The 15699-nt window shown below is 55.5% G+C and overlaps 1 protein-coding gene across 3 annotated transcripts in view; it reads left to right on the forward strand.

Moving 5' to 3' along the window:
* The first annotated feature begins 3464 nt into the window (after positions 1-3464).
* SSBP3 (single stranded DNA binding protein 3) overlaps positions 3465-15699 on the forward strand; it is a 156972-nt gene continuing 144737 nt past the window's right edge. Inside the window, exons 1-4 of one of the 3 annotated variants that reach the window (XM_044004601.1) lie at positions 3465-3629; positions 4787-4859; positions 5079-5140; positions 8840-8924. In XM_044004601.1, the coding sequence (XP_043860536.1) occupies positions 3574-3629; positions 4787-4859; positions 5079-5140; positions 8840-8924 (276 nt within the window). In that variant the 5' untranslated portion in view covers positions 3465-3573. The remainder of the gene's footprint in view (positions 3630-4786; positions 4860-5078; positions 5141-8839; positions 8925-15699) is intronic. The other 2 variants (XM_044004603.1, XM_044004602.1) reach the window with 2 other exon arrangements.

The following is a 15699-nucleotide window of genomic DNA, read 5'->3' on the forward strand; positions in this document are numbered from 1 at the left end:
AGCCCATTCTCTCTACCCCGTCTTTATTCGGCACTTTTCTCACTCACCTCTAGGGTGTGCCTACCTCACTTACCATCAACTGCCCAGGACCAGCCAACCCTGGCATGATGAATGACCCAAGAACAGAATGGGGTTGAAATGTCCTGGGCTCTCAGCATGCCCGATGCTGTCCACCCCTATCTGCCAGATGTGCTACCAGAAGAGATGCCAGGAATATTTCTCCTGCTCACCCTTGCCAGTCGTTTGATTGGGCACGAAGAAGGGAGGACAAATCGCAGCATCTTAGATCGTCCCGGCTCCCAGGGGGTTAGAGCTATCTAGAACAATCTCTTCATTTACAGAGAAGGTAACTGAGGCATATGCATCGATGTGTGTGTATGTAGTTCAGACTCTCTGGGTGGTCCTCCCAGCTCTGACATTCTGTGTCCCAACTAACATCGCATGTTCAAAAAGTTCCCTTTCAATCTGTTATTCCATAATTCTCAGGTCATTCCCAGTCCTATGTTCTAAGGTCTCTCCAAACCTGGCAATCTGTAATTCTAATGTTACTCCCAGTTTGGGCGTTCTGTGTTCTAGGTTCCGTCTCAGCTCTAACCTTCTGTATTCTAATAGTCTATATTCTGAGGCCCCCACATCCCCAGCTCTGACATTTTATGTTCTCAGACCCCTTTGAGTCTGACATTGTGTTCTAGGCTCCATCTCAGCTCTAACCTTCTGTGTTCTAATAGTCTATGTTCTGAGGCCCCTACCCCATCGGCTCCGATATTCCGTGTTCTAAGACATCCTGTGTTCTCCCACCCTCTTTACTACCTACCCCCTAACGTTGCTCCCAGCTCTTCCGTTTGAGGTGGTAAGGTCTCTTCCAGTTCTGATGTGTTGTATGAAATCGATGAGCCTAAGGTGTACAGGAAAGGTCTCTGGGGTCATTTGGCAAGCGCCCAGTCTAGGCACAGAGCAATTCTTTTTATTGTTTTATACTTTAGCTCATCCACTAAAGCCCTCCGCCGCCTTCCTCCTAAGAAGAAGAATGGTGTAAGCAAACAGGCGTTATGCACCCAGGGCTAGCCGGCTCGATGGATGCAGAGAGGCCGAGGGGGTCGGTGGAGCAGCCAGCCAGCCCTGCTGATCACTAGCCCACCAAGCTCAAGAGGAAGGGAGATCGGCATTTGGGGGAGGGATGGGGGGGGGGGGCGGCAGCTAGTTCAATGAACCTGGGCTCCGAGGGACTTTAATGGTCCTCGGGAGAAACGAACCGGCCTGGGGGCTGGGGAGGAGCCGGAGCCTTCTCTTCTTTTCCTCTCCCAGCCCTAAGGGATGCAATCCTGCGGCCTCCCCAGCTTCCTGCTGCCTCTCATTCACAAAACGGAACAGCCTTTAAATGGGGGGCGCCCACACACTACCGAGCGGCCTCTCCCCGGCCCCCAGCCCGCTTCCCTCTCTCCAGAGGCTCTCCCCTTGCCAAGCCGCTCTGCCTCTCTGCAGGGAGTGCATTAAGTCAGGATTAGGACCCAGGGGTCGGGCCAGATCTTCGTCTTAGGGGGAAGCAGTTGCTACATCGAAGCCCCACAAGCCTCCTTTCTAAACCAATGCAGATGCCGGCTCGGGGGTGGTGTGTGTGGGGGATGAAGCCCTTCTCCCCCTTCGGAGATCAGAATTAGCGAGTAAACTTTAATAGGCGGGGGGAGGGGGAGGAGAGAGGAGATTTCCTTTATTTTGCTTAAATCTGGGATCGACTTCTACTTGAAACGTGTTTTCCCCAGGACACTGACCTAGTCTTTAATTGTTTGGTGATAGGCATGTAAGGGGGAGGGGCGTGACTTGTTTATTGGAACAGCGCAGTTAAAAAAAAAATCAACCTAGGCTAGCAGTTTCAAGGCTCCCCTAAAGATGTATCCAAACAGACAGCCAATCAGCGCTTACACAGCTTTTTCAGCTCGACTCTTTTAAAGGAACAGGACCCATCGTGTTCTATCACATTTAAAGAGAAAGGCGCTCTTAAAAAAAGGGAGCTTTGGAAATGGGGGAGCATCCCTCCTTGGCCCCCAACTTCAGTTTGTGATCTCGCAGATCCCCACTGGGTGGACTTTTAGTGGCTTTCCCTTCTGACGGGGGATCGGCTTCCTGGGTCGCCCCCCCATCCTCCAGTTTTCCATTGTGCACCTGGGTCACCCCCACAATGGCAAGGGCCCCCCTTCCCCCAATGTTAACCGATTGAAGTTTTGTGGGGGGCTTGTGCATGATAGGGAGGAAAGCTCTCGGCTCTGGGGGTGGGGTGGGGGGCTCTAGCCTTCCTGCCTCGGCGTCCTCCTCGCTTTCACTGAGGAGGGGGCGGATGAGCCCCCATCTCCCCATGGGAAGCCCAGATCATGCGGGGGGTAGAGGGCAGGGGGGAAGTGGGTCCGAGAGATGCGGGACCCTAGCCCCCCAGGGTCGGCCGACGCAGCCCCCTCCCACCAGAGCCCCTCCCCCAGTCGTGGGCCCCCGACCCCCTCCCATCTCCATCATCTCTCTCTCTCTCTCTCTCTCTCTCTCTCTCTCTCTCTCTCTCTCTCTCTCTCTGTCTCAAGAGCCCACGCGCGACCCCCGCGGGGCGGGCACACAGCAGTCTACCCGGCTCTGAGCAGGAGCAGGAGCAGGAGCAGGAGCAGGAGCAGGAGCCGGAGCCGGAGCCGGAGCCGGAGCCGGAGCCGGAGCCGGAGCGGGAGACAGGCGCAAAGACCGAGCCTCCTCCGGCCCTGCCTCGTTTCTCGGCCGCCTTGCCCGGCTGCTGCTGCTGCCTAGCTGTGGCTGCTGCTGCTGCTGCTGCTGCTGCTGCTACGGCGGCGGCGGCGGTCCCGGAGCACACACAACGTTGCCACCCCGCTGGCTCGCGAGCCCGCCCCCGGCCGCGCCGATTGGCCGAGGCGCGGATCAATTGTGGAACGTTGACGCCCGCTGCGTTCCATCCTCCCGGGTAGCCACGTTCGGTTGAGCTTCCCAGCAGAGCGGCGGCGGCGGCGGCGGCGGCGGAGCAGCCCGAGCCGAGCCCGAGCCCCGAGCCCGAGCCGGAGCCCGAGCCGGAGCCGGAGCCGGAGCCGGAGCCGGAGCCGAGCCGAGCCGAGCCGAGCCGAGTCCGAGCCGAGCCCGGCGGAGCTAGCGCTAAGGAGGGAGGCAGAGGCAGGGGCAGAGCGAGCCGCGCCGCGCCGCGGAGCAGCGGCTGCAGCAGCGGCGGCGGCGGCGGCGGCGGCGGCAGCAGCAGCGGCAGCAGCAGCAGCAGCATCTGCAGCCGCCCGAGCCCGAGCCGTCCCAGGGCGATGGGGTCGAGGCCGGGGCTGAAGCTTTGACAGCTGGACTGAGCGAGGGAAGGCGCCGGAGCCGCAGCCGGAGCGGGAGCCGGGCCGAGCCGGGCCGGGCCGGGGGGCGGGAGCCAGCGAGCGAGCCGGAGGGAGACGGGGCGAGCGGGGCCGGGGCGGCGGCGGCGGCGGCGGGGAGCTCGAGCGGGGGAGCCCGGGGCAGCGGCCAGCGGAGCGGCGGCGGCGGCGGGACCGGGACCACGACCACGACCACGAGCACGTCCCCTCCTCGCCGCGCACCATGTTCGCCAAAGGCAAAGGCTCGGCGGTGCCCTCGGACGGGCAGGCTCGGGAAAAGTAAGCGGGGTCCCCGGGGCTCGGCGGGGCCGCTGCCGCCGCCGGAGGGGACGGACGGGCCGCTGCCGCCCGAGGGGAGCGGGGCGTGCGGGGGGCCGGCCGGGCCGGGGCGGCTCGGGGCCGAGGCTAGTCTGGGCCGGCGGGCGGGCAGACGGGCGGCCGCTGCCCGACGGGGTCCCCGCCGCCGCCCCCTGCCCCGGGCCGCGGGCCGCCAGCGTGCTCCGAGCGCCGCCTCTATTGTTGGGAGTGCGGGGAGGAGGAGCCGGAGCCGGAGCGGGAGCCCGAGCGGGAGCGGGAGCCTGGGGCCCCGGGAAGGGGCGGCCGGGCCGGGGGTGGGCTGGGGGCGAGCGCGAGGGGGGGAGGGGCGGTGGGGGGCCCGAAGCCCGGGGCTCGCGCTCCCAGGTGGGGGCATTTCTGCAGCCCGGATGCCTCCTTTTGTCTGTCCCTTGGTGTGTGAGTGTGTGTGTGTGTTTTCATGTGTGTGCTTGCGTGTGTGTGTGTGTGTGTGTATGTGCGCGCACTGGGAAGTGTGTGTGTTGGAGGCTTTGTTCCGGGGGCCGCAGCACCTTTCTTGCTGCTTTGACCCAGCATGGAGCCCCCTCCCCGACGCCCCCCACTATTGCCTTCTGTCTCAAGGGTGCTGGAGGGAGGAGTTGGGGGGGGCCTGCTTGGGGTGCGATTGGGGAGGAGTGGTCAGCCTTAGCCTCTGCCCTTCCCACCTCTGGCACACATGCCCGAAGCCCGGGCTCCTACAGAACCCCTCCGCAAGCCCTCCAGCGTTCAAGGGGGCTAGCTGTCCGCCCCCCTTCCCGGCAGCCCAGGCATTTGCTGGACAGCCCCGGTGTGGGAACGCTGGCCCCGGCTGAGACGGGTCGGTCCGCAGAGTTAGCCACTTGAGTTTGTCCGGCACCCAGCCTGTGGTCGGGACGTGGGAGCCCACACTGGGCTCGCTTATTGGATGCCCTGTCGGGGCTCACCTGCCCAACTTCAGAGGCCCACCTCTCCCACTTGGAAAGAGGACACTCATTTTTTCCGAGTCCCATCCGGCGGGCTGGGTGGGGGGTCCACGGAGGGGGGCAGATGGGGGTCCTCCAGGAAAGAGACTCATGACTGATGACTTTTCTCCAACTTCTGCCCCCACCCCCACCCCCTTGCAGGTTAGCTTTATACGTCTATGAATACTTGCTACACGTGGGAGCCCAGAAGTCAGCCCAGACCTTTTTGTCCGAGGTGAGTGCGTTTGAGTCCCGGACCCCCTCCCTCCTCGCCTATTATCCCGATAGCCTTTGTTTTCCCAAGCAGCCACGGTGGGCACCATTTTGAATTTTTATCACCTTTTGCCATTTATTGCTAATTTGTCTCAGAGCCCTCCCCCTTCCAGAGGGAGCGAACCCCTGCTTCCCACTCCCGCACCCAACTCCCTTCTCTCTTTGTTTTTCCTGTTTCTAGATCCGATGGGAAAAAAATATCACGTTAGGAGAGCCGCCGGGGTTTTTACATTCGTGGTGGTGGTAAGTTTGTGCCTTGGCTTATGAATGTGCCAACAGTGATCCTAACAGGTCTTAGACGTGGACCCAGAGAAAGGGCAGAAAGTTTGGCCTCTCCTGGCTTTTCCCCATTTCCTTGAGAGCTAAAGAAATCGAGTCTCCTGATTTGGGGGGGGGGGGCGATTGAGAGGTACTTTCATTTTCCCCCCACCCCCACCCCCCCAGGTGTAGCAGGAATGCTGGAGGCTGTGGGAGGAAATGTTTGTTGTAAGGGCTTCTCTCTCTCTTTTTCGGCAATTCTGCATACTGCTTTAATTAAAGGGAGAGGTGGGGGTGGGGCGGAATACCACCGACTCTCCTTTACAACCTGGGGGCCTCCAGTTTCCCTTCCTCTTAGTGTTCTTGTAGGCTAGACCATGCCCATGGATGTTTGTGTGCCTTCCTCTCTCCTTCCCTCCCTTTCCTCTCCTTCCCTTCTCTCTCCTTCCCTCCCTTCTTTCTTCCTTTCCCTTCCTTCTGTCTCATCCTTCCCTTCTCTCTCCTTTCTTTACCCCTCCCCTCCTTTTTCACTTTCTTCCCCTCCCTTCTCTCTCCTTCCCTCCTTTCTGTCTCTCTCCCTCTCTCCCCGTCTTTCCTCTTGAAGGGATGGCTGCTTTCTTTTCTGATCCTCCAGGATCACCAGACTAGATTGTCCAGTGTCGTTCTGTGTGTCCCCCCCCCCTCGTGGGCTGTCATCTTTAACTGCTGGAAAGACCCCAGCCAGACCGCCGCAGGTTGGGTGGGGGCTCCAGTGGTTTCTGAGGAAAGCTTTAGTTAGCAAGGAAGATTTTTGTTTGTAGCCTGCATCAAACCTTGAGGTCTTTGGGAAATTTAATTTACCTTGTAATTATTTGGTTAAGTAGCTAGAGCAGCCAAAGGGACTCATTTTTATCACAAAAGATTTTCAGCACCACCACAAGCCTTTTGGGGTTGCAGAGCCAGTTACCATTGGGCCCCCTGGATAAAAGGGGGGTTGAGGAGAATTCCCAAATCAAAGAAATTGCCTGTCCTTGGGCAACTTGGGTGTCATTATTATTTGCTGTTGCTGTTGCTGTTTTCATCTTTAAGCTTTACTTAGTATGGACAACTCCCAAGGACCCCTCCCCCTCTACCCATGAATGCCTAGGTTCATAGGAAGGTTATGCTTGGCCCCATGTCACTTGGCCAGCTAGTGGGGGAGTTAGAACTTGAACCCAGGTCTGCCCAAATCTCCAAGCCCCATCTCCCTAGTCTGTGAAAGCTTCTCTATCACATGGAAAAACAAAGTGGCATTTTGTGATAGGATAGCACCCCCTCTGATGGGGGGGGCGGGGAAGCAACATTGACATTTTCTCCACCCCTCCCATGCTCCCTGGGGAGAGGAGGATGGAGGGAGGGAGGGTAGGAGCCCCAAACCCATTGGAAGTTCTGAGGAGCAGGCAGGCTCGACCACCTGTGGGAACAGGTACAGAGAAGTCTGAAATGACATTCCCCGGTTTCAGAACTAGTCTGGGACCCCTCATTGAAGCAGCAGCATTTGGGGGGCGGGGAAGGCCCATAGAAGGCCTCAGTCCTGGCCTCTGCTTCCTTGCTCTCCCTTCCCCCTCTTCCCATCAGGTTGTGAACCTGCTTTTTCCTGTCCTCTCCTCTCCTTCAGGCACCTCCCCTGGAGGCGAGGTGCACAGGTGTGGCCCGGGGGCTGTGTACTGCATGACTTCTAGCAGCTCCATGGGCATGCCAGGGGCGGCGCTGAGGCTGCTCTGGTTTTCTCTCTCTGTTCTCTCTCTCTCTCTCTCTCTCTCTCTCTCTCTCTCTCTCTCTCTCTCTCTCTCTCTCCCTCTCTCTCCCTCCCTCCCTCTCCTTCTCCCTCTCCCTCTCCCTCTCTCCTGGCTGTTAGTAACAACAGGGATTTTTTTCTGAGCACTGTGTACCTAGCTAGGCATGTAGTCCCAGCCGGGTGGTGAAAGTAGCATCTGAAAAGAATATCAGTTGTGTTTCTGTGAGACTCTGTGGCCTTGGGCTGAGACCTCACACCTTGGCAGATCCTGGATCTGGAGTCTGAGTTCAAATCTACTCGAAGGCTGTGACTAACAGCTGTGTAACCCTGGGCAAGTCATTCTCTGGGCCTCAGTTTCCTTATCTGTAAAATGGAGATCATTATTGCGCTAGGATCAAAGGAGATGATCTATGTAAAGGGTTTTTTTTTTGTTTTTTAACAGACTTATAGTATCATATAAATGTTAGCTATTATCATCTTCATCATCTTGGGGCAGGAGCTCTCCTCCAATCTTCTGCTTCCTCCTGTTAAAATGAATGGACTAGATCCGATTGTTTCACTTTTCCAGGGGAATGAATGGGAGCCTTAAGATGTTTAAGATTTAAACTCGGGGTTTGAGTGTTTCCCCCTTAAGACTTGGCCCAGGTGACTTCCTTGGAAGTGCACCTGTTTTGGATTTCTGGCCCAGGACTGAGAGGACTTTGACTATTTCTCCATAAAAGGAAGAAGTACCTGGTTGCTATGAGAACCTCTCTGGGTAATTGGCATGCATTCTTGGGTGGGCGGGTGGGTGGCTGGGAGCAGTACTTCTACCCTCTAGTCCTTCCCTGCAGGGCCATTATGTGCATGTGTGTGGGGGGGTTGGGGTTGAGGCTTGAGCCTCCTTCTGTGACTACCCACCCTCCCCCTGCATCATTGTTCCTTCCGTCATGTGCCAATTTGTGCCCTTTTTATTTTATTTTACTTTTTTGTGGGTCAATGAGCAATTTGTGCCTTTTAAACCGTCTGGAGATGCAATCATTTTTGCTTTACAAAACTTCTGTCTTGGGAGGAGGGGAGGGGATGGTGATGGGCTTTGGGGTGATTTTGCGTGGAGAGGTGCTTGAGTATGGAAGGCTTTTAGATGAAGAGCCCGACCCCTCTCTTTTTTACAGACTTGGAAACTGAGGCCCAGAATTGGGATGGGGAAAAGGTGTTGGATGTGGGGAGTAGAAGGAAACCTGATTTTTCGTCCTGGCTTTTCTGTTTTGTCTCTGGGTCTAATCAGTCAGCAAGCATTTATTAATCACCTACTACATGCCAGGCTCTGCCTTTAACCCTGGGGATTCAGAGAAACACAGCAACCGGGTCTGCCCTAGTTCTAAAAAAAAAAAACCTAAGTGTCTCCAGTTGCTCGACCCTTAGTGTGACTGGTCCAAGGTGACAGGACTGCACAGTTAGCCCTCCAAGGGAAAACTCCTTTGTTTGAAAGTTGAAAAAGGAGGCCTAGGCACAGAGGAATCCACTTGTCCAAGGTCACACAAGGTGGTGGAGCTGAAATTCAAACCCAGGTCCCCCGGCCCCAGTGCCGGTGCAACGGTCATGGACAAAGCCCCTTCGTTTCGTCCTCTGTGAAATGGGGATCGCGATGGCTCGTGTCCTCAGAGCTTGAGAAATGGCCGTCATTTGGGACGCCATCGCGTCCTAGACAGAGGAAGGGGCCATCAATGATAACCTCATGTTACAGAGAAGGAAGCTGAGGCCTGGCCTGGTGAGCATCGGAGTCAGATCTCACCACCGGGCTGTGCTTATGTGTGTTATTGGTTGTTTTCTGTAATGGATTAACTTTCTGGCATGTGTCTCTGTGCATACGTGTGTGCATGCATGTGCACGTGTAATACCAAGAGGTCCTCTGTACCTGGGTCTGATTTGACTTTTCCTCCCTGCAGTGTTTTCTGGGACCTTTACTGTGCAGCTCCCGAGAGACGAGACACTTGTGAGCATTCGAGTGAAGCAAAGGCCTTTCACGATTACGTGAGTAACCAATTTTTAATCCGCGTGATAATTACAGGGTTGGGTAACTCGGACTTCTGGAGGATCCAAAGCAAACACGGGCCAGCTGGCAGAGGTCTGCCGCTCCCCCCTTCCCCATTCCTGGGTTTTTCCCCCTTCTCCCTCACCCCTCCCCACCAACCTGACAGTCTTCCGCCTTGGGGACCGTTCCATCGTCATGCGCGCCCTCACGGTCTGACGGTGTGAACAAGACTGAGTGTGTTCTCTGCGGGGCGAGAGGGTATCTTACAGTGGGCATTGCCCTCCCGCCTCTGGGGCCTACTGACTTTCCAATACATTCGATGGCTGTTTTTCTTTGAGAAGAAAATTGCCCAAACAAGCCTCAAACTTGTGTTTCTGGGTGGGATATTGGGGAGGAGGAACGCTCATGGAAGGTGGAAATAGGCATTGTCTAAGCACGGTTTAGTTAGAAGAGAAGAGGGAGGCCTGTGTTGGCTGCCCTGCAGCTGTGATGTTTGTCCTGGGACATCTTAAGCCTTGGGAGCCTGATCATCCAGTCTCAAAAATAGTGATCTATAGATGCTTCTTGGGTCCCTCAAAAGTCTCCAGAACTTATCCCTTCTGAGAAGGAGATACTCATGGGTTAAGATCTGACTCAGAGAGGTTCCCCCTTGCCCCCCAAAATGTCTTGTGTTGCTGGCATGAGCCGATTGCACAGACTTGGATTTTCCATGGATTTTTTGATGGGTGAAGGTTTTGGGCCTCCCGTTGATTCTTGCTTTCTGTTGAGCCTGGAGGGAGGTGGTATGTGAAGGACGCTGTATAGAGTAGGTGCTTAATCAGTGTTCACGTGGAGATGGATCAGATGACTTGGCTGTCTCCTTTCCATTGGTTTTCATTGAATGGCTCTGGATGAGCGTTCGAGGCTTCATCTTGTCAGTGCTGTGATGGGGAAGAGGCCTATCTGCCCCCTCTCCAGGAGGCTGAAAATGGAGACATGGGCAGAGCCATCTAGAGAGAGAACTAGAGTTCAGTTTCTTCTGTCTCAGAACAGAGCATTTGGAGAATGGTGGTTATGAGCAATGTGCTGGAATGAGATTGGACCAGGGCAGCCTAAGAATAACTAGGTGGTTTCTTGGAGTGAATGGGAATCCTCTGCATAGTTCTTCTTGGGACAGGCAAGACAGAGAAGTCAGTTCTTGGTGGTGAAAAGGCTGACAGGGGACTGGTTGAACTGGACTGTGCTTCTTTTGGGAAAACCGTGGTTTGCGGGTGATCTTGGTTGTTTGGGGCTCCTGCCACTGGAGAGTGTGAATGGGGCAGGCCCTAGACCCCCAAAGTTGGAGAATCCCTAGGTTGGCTGACTTGAGATTTCTGGTGTTTTCCAAGAGCATATCCTGATGAATGTGAAAGCATCGGGTCTCTTGGCACCTTGGATCTCTGACTTTTGACTAAATGTGTCATGGGACTAATGGCTGAAGGCACAGGCCTAGTTTGCTCTATGATCCAGGCCGCCATATTGAAACAAAATGGCAGCCCAGTGAATATGCCAGGGCCTAGGATCGCAGACCTTAAGAGACTGCCTAGCTCGAGACCTTTATTTTACAAGTGAGGACTGCGAAAGCCCCTGTTTCCCGACTGGAGTGAGGGGCAGAGAGATGTGAGCACACTGCCTGAGGGAGAGCTCTGGTTCCCAGAACTCTGAGTCATTCTCTGCCGTAGTTCCCCTTTTGGGCAGCGATGAGGCCCGGAGATGGCTGCAGGCTGTCCATTGCCTCCTACAACGGACTGTGGCTTGGCTGTGCCAAGTCACCTACTATGTGGCAAGCCCTGGGAATGCAGAGTGCCTGTCCTCAAGGAACTTACAGTCTGATAGGGGAGACAACATACAAACAAGATATAGACAGGCTTAGTTGGAGGTAATCAACACGTCCCTTGCATGCAGAAGGTATGTGATAGATGTTTACCATGGGCAGAAGAGGCTAGAAAGGGGGAAATGAGAAACAATTGGAGAGACGGATTTGGGGGCAAAAGAATAAAGACTGGAATTGTCTGAGGATTTACAGGGCAGAAGGTGGGGAAAGACAGTGACCGGTGTGCCCAGGGAGGGAAGGAGGGGGCCTCCTTGAAAACAAACCTTCGGGCTAGCTCACCAGCTTAGTTTTCCCTAAAATAGCGCTTTCTGCATGCCCTGACCTGGCCCATTATCTGCCTCCAGGACAAAGCCCCTTGGGTTGTGATCGGCCTCAGCCTGTGGCCAGCCACTTGTTGGCCGGAGAAGGGGATCTCTCTCTCAGTCCCCTTTGTTTTTTGTTTTTTTTTGTTTGTTTTTTTAGTGAGGCAGTTGGGGTTAAGTGACTTGCCCCAGGATCACCCAGCTAGTAAGTGTCAAGTGTCTGAGGCCAGATTTGAACTCAGGTACTCCTGACTCCAGGGCCAGTGCTCTATCGACTGCACCACCTAGCTGCCCTTTGGCAGTCCCCTTTGGGCAGCGTGTCCCCTGTTATCCTTCCTGCTCTGAGGTCCATCCCCATCCAAGTCTCTCCTCTCACTCCTCCGACAGGCCTTCAGCCAGAGGCTCAGACTGGTCTCCACCTCGTTCCGTCCCCTCCCCCTCCTCCCACTACCATCCTTCCAAACTTGCTTCTGCGCTTTGCCTTGGACTGTTTCCCCCTCTCCCTCCTCCTGCTCATCCTTCAAGGTCCAGCCCAAGTCTCCCGCCCCTACCCCCCATGTTGTCTTCTTCCTTGACCATTCCAACCCCCATCTTGTCCTGGACTTGTCTGTCCTGCTCGTTTGGCATTTTTCACTTAAGTATCTTGTTGTGTCTCATTGGCGGTAGTGCCCCCCCTTCTCGTGCGCGTGCATGTGGATGCGTGTGCGTGTGAGTGTGTGTGTGTCTCATTCTTCCCACCATGAGCTAGCTCCCCAAGGTCCTTGCACGCTAGAAGGTTTTCAGTCAAGACTGGCCGAACGCGTAACCCGTGGTCCAGAGAGAGAAGCCACTAAGCAGGAAGCAGCTCTGGGCTTCGAAGACTGAATTCCAATAACTAGAACAGTTAACTCACATTAGGCAACTTGCTTCAGCTCACCCAGCAAGTTGGCTAATGTGAGTTCACTGATCTGGTTCCCTCCTCTGTGGAAGAGATTGTAAGATCCTTGAGGGCAGGGAGCCTGTGTGTCCGCCCTCCATCTCGCCTCCCCCCCTCCCCCCTTCTCCAACCCCTTCCTCCCACAGTGCCACGTCTGGTGCCTTGCATGGCTGCTCAGCATGCACCCCGGCTGGAAGCAGCATGTAGGGGCGTGGTGGAGGCCCTGGCCTGAATCGGGAAGCCTGGGTTCTGGTCCCAGCTCTTGAACAGTAACCCCGCCCACTTGTGTCTGGACTCTGAACCTCAGCATCAGTCACTCCTCCTCCCCCCCCCCCCCCCCCCCCAGCCGCCAGAGTTCCGATCGATGCTCAGGCAGGTCTAAGTTGGTGTCACAGGAGAGAAACTCCCAGTTCTGTCATTAATCCCCTCGTTCCGTTTGGTGATCTGGATTGCTGTTATTGTGGCATCGTCATCGTGGTGGTGGTGATCATTTTAACTAGAATAGGCATCCGAAGCGTGTGTCCCACAGAGGTGCGGGGGTCTCAGTATCATAGAGTGGAGAGAGCCCTCACTCCGTGGCTAAGGATTTCCCCTGTCAGCCTCAGTTTCTCTTCTCTGTGGGCAGGGTGATCGTTCTGCAACCTCTGGCACAAAAGGGATTTGGTTCAGAAAAATCCCAGTAATGGAAAGGATGCCTGGGCCCAGTTGGATTTAGGCCTCCCCAGCCTCCTCTCAGGCAAAAGCAGGGGTCCCCCGACTGTGACCTGTCCAGGGTCCTTGCGTTGCCACTGTCTACCCGCAGGGAACAGGGACAGTATACTTTGCTCTCTGGTCACAGTGAAGAATGGACTCGGTCATTTAATGAAGAGCAGCGTCCCCTCCCACCTCAGTGACTCGGGTGCTGGCCCCTTCTGCTAGGCCTAAGGCTACTCCAGCATCTCCTCTGGGCCCAGGAAGGCAGCAGAGCTCAGAAAGGGGTGTACTGCTGCTCCAACCCCACTCTGGTACTTCGAAACTGTGTGACCTTGGACCAGTCCCTGAAGCTCTTTGGGCCTTGGTCCCCCATCTGTAAAATGTGGTGGGCTAGCCAAGTCAAAAGCCCCTGGACCTCCATCTCCATCTAAATCTGGGATTGAATCCCTGACGTGGAGGGTAAGGAGAGGCCAGGGCTTGTTATCTGTCCTTTTGACAGAAATGGGCCTTCCCTCCCCCAGGCTTGTCAAGGTCAACACAGTAGGGCAGCACTTGAGCCTGGGAACTTTGATCTGATGTTCTGGCCAGGGCCCGGTGTTGGCCAAGCGTGGCCCTGGTGCCATGAGTGCCCGTGTTCAGGGGAGTGGCAACAAGATAGTCTTATGTGATCCCCAGACAGCTCCCTTGTGCCTGCCTGGAAGGCGCAGGCGCTGTGTTTGTCCCCCTTGGGGGTGTCCTGTGAGCCCCCTTTTGGGGAGGGTCGGAGCCGAGGACATGCTGTGGGACAGCTGTGGTGGGTCTCTGGGACTCTGTTTTCTCCTCAGGAAAACCTCATGCCTTTTCCAGAGCTCAGTCTCTGGCATCCATTGTCCCCCCAGTTGTCAGAACTAGGGGGAGAAGCATGATGGGAGGCACTGGGGAGCCAGGCCTCGGCAGCAGATGGGGCTGCTATGATGTCCAGGGGTGGAGGAGCCATCCCGGGTTCTCGCTGGGACCTCTGGAGATGTCATTTGGTTTTAAAACACGGAGTGTGGAGGAAAACAGGCCCCGCGCCCCGACTGTGGTTGGGTGTCTCTCCTGCGCTCCCTGCAAGCTAGCTTGCCTTGTCCCTTGTTTACTCGAGGGCTGCCAGACTTCTTGAACTGTAGCTAATTAGTGCTAAAAGCCCAGCCGGCTTCTGAAATCACCAGGACCCAGGCCATTTGGTTCACTCAATAGGTTTCAAGTGGAGACAAGACCCCAAATTGTGATTACTTTTGCCCGAACCCAAACAAGCGGGTCTTGGCAAGGGTCACTTGGCCTCCAAGGCCAGCAGCAGCCGCAGCAGCACACAGTGCAGAGTGGGGACCTGCCCTCCCCTCCATCCCATGAATGCCATCTTTGTTAGCTAATCGTTTGCAAACTTGGCCGGAGCCACTCCCTGGGCACTGTGTGCCCGTGGGCACACGGTCCTTTCAGGCAGCATCCATGTTCCTAACATGAGTGTTGGGGCAGAGGGAGGCGGGCAGATTCTGCTGGGGCCATAGCCAAGCTGGAAGCTGGGTGATATTGGCTGAGGTGATGAGTTCTCTGTCACTGGGGGTATGTGAGCAGAGGTGGGGGGGGGGGAGGGATGTTGTAGCCTGTAGTCATGCTGTGGGGAAGGAACTAAACTGGGGTGGCCCCCTGGTCTTTGGAGCTTAGGATTCTTGGGAATTCTGAGAGTGGATCAGAAGTTTGTGGGTAAGCTTTTTGGGGGGGTGCACAGTGCACCTCGATGAGGGTTTATGTCTCTCAAGAGACCAGCAGTCACTAGTTACAGCTTCATGAGTATCTAGAAAAATCCATCTTTTTTGTTCAGTAAGAATTCTCACAATGGCCCAAGTGCACGAGATGATTCATTGATATCTGTGGCTTTCAGCTCCTGACAGAGGTCCAGTTGGGTCAGCCTATAACTTTGGGGGAGGTGGCTGTGTGCCACCTGTTGTTGGGCAGGAGCCCTGGGATGGAAGTCAGAGGCCCTGGTTTCAACCCATGTCTTTGATACTTACTAGTTGTGTCACTGCAGGCTCATCACTTTGAGCCTCAGTTTCCTTATCTATAAAAGGAAGCAGCTGGACTACGGGGCTTCTGGGGCCCCTTCCCAATTCTAAATCAATGAATCTGTGGTCTCCTTGGGCCTCGGGATCCCCAAGTGAAGTCATTGGGCCAAGGCCTCACAGCCAGTGGACAGAGAAGGGTATGTTAGGAAGGCTCCCAAACCCCACGTCTGTCTTATGACCTCAGAGAAACTGAAAGCTGGAGCCCCACAGATGGGCATCCCCTCCTGGGACGGGGCCTCTCCTGGTGACCTTGTCAAAAGCCAGCACCGGGCTGGGTGTGGGTTTATGCTGGAAAGGGCCTCTTCCTGGGAATCCCGCCCTGCCCTGTCCCACAAGGTTCTGCCCTGTGTCAATGCCGCCTCATTCTCTAATTATTTCCTGTCTGTCTGTCCTATCTCACCAGCACACAATGATCACAAGCTCACCTCTGGAGTTCACAGAGAGCTTTTCCTCACCTGGGCCCCTGGAGAGAATCACTTCCCCATTCTACAGATGAGAATGCTGGAGTCCAGTAGAGATAAATAACGCCCATATCTACGGCAGTTTAAGGTTGACAAAACTCTTTGTTGGTCTGTAACAAATCTCGGTTTTCTCATCTGTAAAATGTGGTTCCTCCCCACCAACCTGATAAATGTTGGTTGAATTGAAAGGGCAATTGACTTTCCCAAGGTCACACAGTGAATTCATTCTAGTTGAGGGCATCCTCCTGAAGTCAGGCCCAGGATGTCTTCCTGTTTTATCCTAGAGGGCCAAGAATGGGGAGTCTCCAGGGGAATGCCCCAATTAAGGAGCTGGGAGGGGAGACAACAATGGGAAAGGAAGTGGGAGCCTGAGGGGTCTCTTCGCCAATTGGACAGGTCTAGTCAGAGACCCCGGAGAGATGGCAGAGGAGGAAGAGGGCTGCTTGGCAGCCTTGGATTTGGTCATTTC

This window comes from Dromiciops gliroides, chromosome 4 (assembly GCF_019393635.1).
Source record: "Dromiciops gliroides isolate mDroGli1 chromosome 4, mDroGli1.pri, whole genome shotgun sequence".
NCBI lineage: Eukaryota > Metazoa > Chordata > Mammalia > Microbiotheria > Microbiotheriidae > Dromiciops > Dromiciops gliroides.